This window comes from Galeopterus variegatus, unplaced genomic scaffold (assembly GCF_000696425.1).
Source record: "Galeopterus variegatus unplaced genomic scaffold, G_variegatus-3.0.2 Scaffold1448, whole genome shotgun sequence".
Taxonomy (NCBI): domain Eukaryota; kingdom Metazoa; phylum Chordata; class Mammalia; order Dermoptera; family Cynocephalidae; genus Galeopterus; species Galeopterus variegatus.
The window spans coordinates 11,060-20,559 of record NW_007727559.1 but is presented as its reverse complement, the minus strand read 5'-3'; the positions used below and the strand labels follow the sequence as shown (position 1 = coordinate 20,559).

Genomic DNA, 9,500 nt, shown 5'->3' with positions numbered 1-9,500 from the left:
ACAGATACCAAATTTCAGAGCTACTAAACACTGACAAATTGAAGGCAGAAACAGTCTGCAATGCTAGTCAAAGACTTCTACCCTACTTTCAATAACGGGTAGAACAACCAGACAGAAGATCAATAAGGAAAAAAGAGGTCTTGAACATCGCTACAGAACACCCAGACCTATAAAATCCTCTACCGAACAGTAGCAGAATATACATTCTTTTCAAGTGCACATAAAACATTCATCAGGATATATTATACCATAAAACGATTCTTAACAAATTTAAGACAGTATAATCATAGAAAGTATCTTTTCAGCTCACAATAGAATAAAATCAGAAATCAAGGAAGAGCAGAAAGTAAACTAAAAAATCCACAGATAAGTAGAAATTAAACAACGTATCTTGAACAATGCATGAACTGAAGAAAAAATGACATGAAAATCAGAATATTTCAGAATTAAATTAGATTAGAATATAAAATAAAAACAGAATATACTCAAATTTATGGAATGCAGCAAATGTAGTGACAAGAGGAAAATATATAGTTATAAACACTTCTATTTTTTTCAAAAAAGATCTCAAATAAACAACCTAACTTTACTCTTTAGGAACTAGATATGAAATAACTAAACCCAAAGCTAGCAGAAGAACACAATTAAGCACAGAAATAAACAAAATAAAGAATAGGATAATAGAGAAAAACCAATGAAACCAAAATTTGGTTTGTGAAATAATAAGCAAACTGCCAAATGTTTAGCTAGACTGACTAAGAAAAAGAGAGGAAACTCAAGTAAACCAGAAATAAAAAGTGCTTTACTATATGTTTGACAATTTAAAAAAATTATTAGGGAATACATTGTGAACCACTGTATCTCAACCAACTGAATAAACTAAATGAAAGGACAAATTTTAGAAACACAGACTACACCAAGACTGAGTCACGAAGAAATAGGAAATCTGAATAGGCCTGTAACTAGCAAGGAGACCTAATCAATAATCAAAAACCTATCAGCAAAGTAAAGCCCAGGACCAGATGGCTCACTACAAAATTGTACCAAACATTTAAAGAATTAACACCAATCCTACTCATAATGTACTCTTCAAAAAAACTGAAGAGAAGTAAATATTCCCAAACTCATTCTATAAGGCCAGTGTTAAGCTGATAACAAAGCCAGATAAAGACACTACAAGAAAACTATGACTTAATTCCAATTATGAATACTGATGCAATATTCTCAGCAGTATACAAGAAACAAAATTCAAAGTATACTGAAAGGATCATACATGTGACCAAGTGAGGTTTTTTTTCCTGGAATGTAAAAATACTTCAACATACAAATACCAATCAGTGTGATACACCCCATCAACAGAATGAAGAAAAAAACCACACCATTTCCACTGATGTAGAAAAATCATTTGACAAGGGCCGGCCCGGTGGCGCACTGCTACAGTGCGCCGCTTGGGAGCGCAGCAGCGCTCCTGCCGAGGGTTCGGATCCCACATACAGACCGGCGGCTCACTGGCTGAGCGAGGTGCGGGCGCAACACTGAGGGTTACGATCCGTTGCCGGTCACGAAAAAAGACAAAAAGGACAAAAAAAAGAAAAATCATTTGACAAAATTCAACCCCACTGATTAAAAAAAAGAAAACCACTCAGCAAACAAGGAATAGAAAGAAACTACAACATAATAAATATCATCTATAAAAAAGCCCACAGATAACATCACATTGAACAGCGAAAGACTGACATCTTTTTCTCTAAGAGGAGGAACAAGCAAGCATGCCTGCTTTCATCACTTCTCTTCCATATAATGCTGGAAGTCCTCTCAATGAAAATTATACAAGGAGAAGAAATGAGAGACATCCAAATTGGAAAGAAAAAAGTAAATTACTTATATTCACAGAAATTCCATATTACTTTAAGAGGATTCTGTATCATTTTGTCTTCTTTTCTGGAGAGAGAGAGAGAGAGAGAGAGAGAGAGAGAGAGTATGTGTGTGTGTGTGTTTGCATGTGCATATGAGCAAAGTGTGTTCTGCTTTGTTTCTATTGCTGTTAACTCTTTTCTTATGTTTAAATACTAATTTACATTGGATATATGAAGAAAATATAGATTCAACATTTTAAGTAAAAATAAATATTAATTAAAATTAGGGCTGGCTTGTTAACTCAGTTGGCTAGAGCATCGTGTTGTAACATCAAGGTCAAGCGTTCAGATTCTCATACTGGCCAGCTGCCAAAATAGATATATAATAATAATTATTATTACTAATATAGTCAAATTGACTTTGAGACATTAAAAAGCCACAAAAGTGACATTAAAGCCACTGAGACATTAAAGTGAACCTATACAAAACTGGGAATCTTTTCCACATCCTGGTCTGTTAAAAAAATTTTAAACTACTGATATAATTTCTTTAATGACTTTAGGAATATTAAGACTTTTTGTTTTCTTGAATCTATCCATTTGTCACTTTTCTGCATTCTGGGTAATTTCTGCAGCTCCATTTTAGAATTTACTAATTTTCTCCCATCTGCTGTTAAACTCACCAAGTGAGGTCTGTTTCCAACAGTTTTTCATTTCGGAGGGTTCTGGTTTTCATCATGCCTTATTCTTTATAGTTTCTTTTTTTTTTTTTTTTGTCTTTTGTCTTTTTCCGTGTCCGGCAACGGATCGCAACCCTCAGTGTTGCCCCCGTACCGGACCGGGGACCGGCAACGGGATCGCAACCCTCAGTGCTGCTCCCGCGCCTCGCTCAGCCAGCGAGCGGGAACCGGTCTGCATGTGGGATCTGAACCCTCGGGCGGGAGCGCCGCCACGCTTCCCAAGCGGCGCACTTATCCAGTGCGCCACCGGGCCGGCCCTATCTTATCTCTTTTGATGTATAATTAGTTCCTGTTTTCTTCTACTCTTGAAATAAATGGTAATTTTGGCTACTGTATACCTTTTGGCTAGTATATATAATTTGCATACTGTTTCCTTGAAATAAGTTAAAATTTTGGCTAGTATAAAACAAGACTATCTTCCCTTTGAAAAGGATAAAATGAAAGATTATTTATATGACCCAAGACATGGATGCTGATCAACAGTAAGATTCTCTCCTAAGGAATTAAGTGCATTGTAAGAAATTTTGGATGGTATGTCACAAAAACAAATTAGTAACCTCTCTGAGTTTACATGGTTTATAAATAAATTAGTTTTCTGCAATTTGAAAAATATACACACACAGTGCAAAGTACCATCAATGTTTGTTATCTGTAGTAGTTATATGCTCTAAACACACTGAGAACAATGTATTAGCAAATACTGAATGACTGTTCATAGGGAAATACGGTGTTAGATTAGAGAAAGTGTATTTATCAACTGAGCAACACATTATCAGCTTTGTTCAGGCATGAATTATAGTTCTATTGACCATGAGTTCAATGTTAATGAATCAACAATACATATTAAATAACGTCTTAAAATACAAAACCACATAAAACAAGGTTATGTATTGACTGATATTTATGTTAAGGGATGGTTCACAGACCAAGAGTCTGCATACAAAAAATTTTTTACTATTTAATTTTTAAAATAACAAACCAACACACTTTTGGTGATTGAGGATCTGAAGAACAAGCAAATAGTTCATCTTCAGGCAACTGAACACTTGTGGAAACTGATTCACATGGACGTGTGCCATTGAAGATATGGAATTTGCAATGAGGATTAAAGGCCATGGCAAGAAGTTCTAGGAGTGGAAACCAGTCTTGAGACAATTTGGCCACACAAAGCTCCACTAGGCGATGAGTATTGTTAATGATACATCTCTATGAAAAGGGGAGGAAAGGAAGGACATGGTTTGTAATGAAAAAACACTGCATTTCAAACAGAAACATTCTATTCTTGTTTAAAATCATCTCTCTTCATTTTTCTGTGTTGGTCATCTAAACTCAGCATAATTTCAGTAGTACTGTGATCAAACTGATATAATCATAAAAAGAAATTAGTGTTTATTATTTCATAACTTTATACCTAATTTCAAAAGCTACTGGAGGATTACAAATGAAGTAGGCACTACAGGTTGTCTATTTCTGCTTTATGTCCACAAGGTACATGAAAATTAGCATTCATAAATTCTATTTCTACACCTAAAAACTTACATGCCAATTCAGAAGCTGTTAGCATTTGTATGCCATGAACATTTGTGGAAAATACCCATGTTATGTTTAATGGCTGAAGTCCACAAAACGGTGGACTTACTAATTACATGTTATGAATAATGACTTGGAGTAATTACAGTTTTTAATTACTTGGAGTAATTCAGTTATTTTTTAAAAAGGGGTATTTTTTCACTTTTCAAAAATCTCAGGAATATAAAAGTATCAGAATCTATGGTACTTTGCATTACTTCTGTCCTAGACTGAAGGTATTAAAAAGTAAGAAAATATCTGTTTCCTTTTGACAGTCACTTGAAGACATTACCAATCTGATAACACTTTAAATTCTTTGATATTTTGAGTATCAAAACTGTAGTTCAAATTCATATCACAAATTGGTATGAATACTAGTTTGTGGTCAAAATCTACTAAGAGAATATCTTCTCTAGCAAATGCCAAGGTTAAAACTTGTTTCCTTGCTTGACACTTTCACATGGTAACATTCTTTATCATACATTGGCACTAAAATTACACCCTTTGGTGTGCTGCTACATTGAGAGTCTGGTATTATACTCCCTGTCTCAGGTATTTTTCTTTTCAAATGGTACAAAATAGTGGTGACTCTTAGACTCAATGCTATCAGCCTTGCTATCATCCTTGATGGTATCAAGCACAAGGTTAAAAGGCACTTAAAATCCAGGTGATGTTACAACAAGTTTTGTAACTCAAAATCTCAAGCTCATTCTAAAAGACTGTGCTATCTTCAATCTTCAATTTATACACACACACACACACACACACATGTATTTATAATATACACGTGTGTATATATGTCTCAGCAGACTTGATGTATTAGTCATAGTATTATTTTCCAAAGACAAACCCACAGGAATCACCATGTAAATGTGAGTCCCCCAAATCAAATACAAGACTCACATGAATCTCAAAATTCCATCCACTCATTGTCTCATCCATGAGGATTTTAGTGAAAGATATTGTAAGCCCATCTTGAAATTAAAAAGTAAGAAAATATCTGTTTCCTTTTGACAGTCACTTGAAGACATTACCAATCTGATAACACTTTAAATTCTTTGATATTTTGAGTATCAAAACTGTAGTTCAAATTCATATCACAAATTGGTATGAATACTAGTTTGTGGTCAAAATCTACTAAGAGAATATCTTCTCTAGCAAATGCCAAGGTTAAAACTTGTTTCCTTGCTTGACACTTTCACATGGTAACATTCTTTATCATACATTGGCACTAAAATTACACCCTTTGGTGTGCTGCTACATTGAGAGTCTGGTATTATACTCCCTGTCTCAGGTATTTTTCTTTTCAAATGGTACAAAATAGTGGTGACTCTTAGACTCAATGCTATCAGCCTTGCTATCATCCTTGATGGTATCACGCACAAGGTTAAAAGGCACTTAAAATCCAGGTGATGTTACAACAAGTTTTGTAACTCAAAATCTCAAGCTCATTCTAAAAGACTGTGCTATCTTCAATCTTCAATTTATACACACACACACACACACACACACACATGTATTTATAATATACACGTGTGTATATATGTCTCAGCAGACTTGATGTATTAGTCATAGTATTATTTTCCAAAGACAAACCCACAGGAATCACCATGTAAATGTGAGTCCCCCAAATCAAATACAAGACTCACATGAATCTCAAAATTCCATCCACTCATTGTCTCATCCATGAGGATTTTAGTGAAAGATATTGTAAGCCCATCTTGAAAAAAACGTTGACACGCTTCACTTTTAACATCAAGCCCTGCGAGAATGCAAAAAAAAAAAAATTAAAATTAACCTAATGTAAAGAAAACATTTCTCTGACCGATTACATGATTAAACATAAACTATTAGAACTTGTTATGGTTTCCAATTCACAAATCCTATTTTAGCTTTTCAAATGAGACGCCGCCTTATAAAAGATTAAAAAGGTAGAAAACCGTGGGATTCAGGAAAAGGAGTCATGTGCCTCCACTCAAAAAGAAAACTTGTAACTTTTAAATGAAACTCAAAAAGCACTAAATTTGCACAATAAGTATATTTTTATTTTGATTATAAACATATTGGTACATCATTTAAACCCCAGGAATTTCCTTTAAAAACTTAAATTTGGCCTCACTGTAACCATGATGCCAGAAAAAATAAAGGAGGAAGCCCTTGAAAATGATATGTACAAGGGTACACTTCAGAAAGTTTGTGGAAAAATAGATTTAAAAGATAATACAAATTTTTCTATGAACTTTTTGAAGTACCCTCATACACCTACTGAACAGAATTGCTATTAAAAAAAATATCACAGATTTTGTTCATTTGGCACTGTTAAGACCTATCACATGCCTACTACAGAAGTCTTTATATTTGCAGAATTAATGAATAAATGCACAAGTTAGCAAAACAAATTTTAGTAGTGAGAAACATTTCCAATGTGGTAAAATCTTTTCATAGGTCACTAGATTATTTTTGTAACACTGATTATAAAACATAAAATGCCTTTAGGGTAATTATTGTTGGTTAAATATTCAACAGAGAGATAGAAACCAATAAAAAGGATCAAGAAGAAACTCTGGAGCTGAAGAATACAATGTCTGAACTGAAAAATCCAATAGAAAACTTAAGTAGCTGACTCAATCAAGCAGAAGAAAGAATCAGTGAACATGAAGACAGGTCATTTGAAATTATTGAGTTGAGGATCAAAAAGAAAAATGAATAAAAAATAGTGAAGAAAGCTGTGATAGTTAGTTTTAGGTGTCACCTTGACTAGATTAAGGAATACATAGAAATCTGCTAAAGCATTATTTTGGGGTGTGTCTATGAGGGTGTTTCCAGAAGAGATTAGCATGTAAGTTTGAGTGGATGGAATGTTAAAGATCTGCTCTCAGTATAGGAGGGCACCATCCAAATAAGAAGAGGCCTGGAGAGAAAAAAAAAAAAAAAAATGGAGGAAATGGAGAATCACTTGCTCTATTTCCACTGGAGCTAGAAAACATTCTTCACTCTTGTATGTGGAATCAGAACTCAAGACTCTTCAGCCTTTGGGTTCCAAGATTTACATAAATGGCACCCCTAGCTCAGGCTTTTGACCCCAGGATGAGAATAACACCAACAACTTCTCCAATTCTGAGGTGTCCAGATGTGGGCTGAGCCATGCTNGCAAAACAAATTTTAGTAGTGAGAAACATTTCCAATGTGGTAAAATCTTTTCATAGGTCACCAGATTATTTTTGTAACACTGATTATAAAACATAAAATGCCTTTAGGGTAATTATTGTTGGTTAAATGAAACTATTACCCATGCCACAGAATCAGACTTAGCAACACACAGACTTGACTTTACTACATACCCAAAACATTAAAAATGTGTTTAATGATGCTTAAAAGACATGTGATGACCACACTTCTTTGCTGAATGACACAGAAAATAAAATGTAATTGCCCTTTCTTTTAGCTTTCAAGGCTTTAAAAAAATGAAGAATACAAAAATTGTTCATTTGCTAAAATAATCATATTGCACCTAATATTAAAACAAAGTCACCAAAAAGTGATCCATTCCAACATAAAAACCTTTTTCTCTGTGTTAAGAAGCAGCCAAACATGCAAGTTAGACAGTTTATTAAATATACACATGCAATATTAATGAACTAGCAATTTTCATTAAAAACAAAACAAAACATAGATGGGGCACAAGTCCTCTAATTCACTAGCACTTCAGCATGTCTGTCAAATGACAAGTCCAAATAATTTTTGCTGAAATTATTTGAAAATTAATATATTTCTCACTTACAAATGGCTTAAGAGCAAAATAGTCACTAAATATACATATGTGAAGGAATGTGCATTAAAACATTTTACAATTTAAAAGTGCTGAATAGGGGCACTTTTAAATTGTAAAATGTTTTAATGCACATTCCTTCACATAATAGACTTCATAAATGTATTATACTCTGAAAAACATTTTCTAACTTTTGAATAACCCCATTAAAAATATGATGAAACAATAAATCCCCATAAAAATATGAATATAAATATATATTCTGCATAAAATTTAAAAGTATATCTAAACACTTCAAAATATATATTTATATATCTGAATCCCTTTGTGTATGTATATATACATAATATTGTAAACTAGAAATAAATAACTTTATAACGGAGAAAGCAAACCTTCAAAAAAATGTTTAAGCATATATAGTAGCAAGCATTATGGAAAACATAACATCTAAACTCACCTTTTTTACTAAGACCAATAGCAGCTTCTAAAAGCACTTCTAATTCCTCCTTTGGCAAAACAGGAACAACCCATTGAGGCCTAAGATTATTATAAAATAAAAAGATGCTTTATTGGTTGAGAACTTATGAAACAGTATAAGTTACTTACTGTAACTACTTTCACTATGGAAAAGTGAAAAAAACCTGACAATATTATATTCACCATAAATATTAAAATAAAAGGTTGGAAATTATTTGCTTTGTGGAATTAAGAGACATCTCTTGTATCTACATACAGAATTTTTTAAGGCACTGTCTAAGGGGATACAGTAATGGCAGAGAATTCACCTAATAGCTTTTACAGAATACCAAAACTAAAATATTCAATTATCAATTAAATGTACACCTATTGCTAGTACGAAAGTGTTCTTTTGAGGTTCAGATAATTAGTAAGAAAAAAATGTGACAAACTTTCTGTTTTAATCTTCCTTACAGACAAAAGAACTGAAGAGAAAAATGCCTGAATTCTCCTTCAATTCACCTCAGCAAGACATTATTGACTTTTCCTCAAGATTATGTCAGCCACAGGACTCAAAGCCTACTGCCATAATAAGTATATTCCTATATCAAAAAACGATTCAGGAAAGCCTCTATACCATCATATACTCATATATTAAAAAATGACGCAAAGGCTACCTGACCCAGTTGGTACTTTCCCTAATTTTACAAAAAGCTCAGCCATCTATGAACTACTCTCATTATTACCCAGAAAGAACTTTCTTCCTCCATCCTTTATCTATACTAAGAGATAGCAAAGTTCTTAAAATACTGCTAATTCTGATTAAAAAATGAATCATTACAAGTAAACTGTAAGACATCAATTCATACTACCCCTTTTGTTGCCTTTGTTTATACAAAAAACTTCTTTTTCATTTCCCTGCCACTAAGGACTTACTAACAATATAACTCAGTCTTCTAGTCCTTACCAAAAATATACTTTAATAAAAATCAACCACCACCAGACAACATAGAAATAGCAACAATAGACACTTTTGAATAATATCTCTACTATAAAAAATGGATATTCCACAACTGAGAAAAGTCCTCTAGAACTTTGGCATGAAGTTTA

The 9,500-nt window shown here is 33.2% G+C and overlaps 1 protein-coding gene across 1 annotated transcript in view; it reads right to left on the bottom strand.

Annotated features, from left to right (window-relative positions):
- Positions 1-9,500, bottom strand: part of LOC103593949 (probable ubiquitin carboxyl-terminal hydrolase FAF-X) — a gene marked incomplete at its 5' end in the record, with an annotated part of 125,525 nt that overhangs the window by 115,107 nt on the left and 918 nt on the right. The window contains 3 exon segments of the mRNA XM_008577090.1: positions 3,584-3,802; positions 5,815-5,927; positions 8,392-8,471. Of these exon segments, the coding sequence (XP_008575312.1) occupies positions 3,584-3,802; positions 5,815-5,927; positions 8,392-8,471 (412 nt within the window).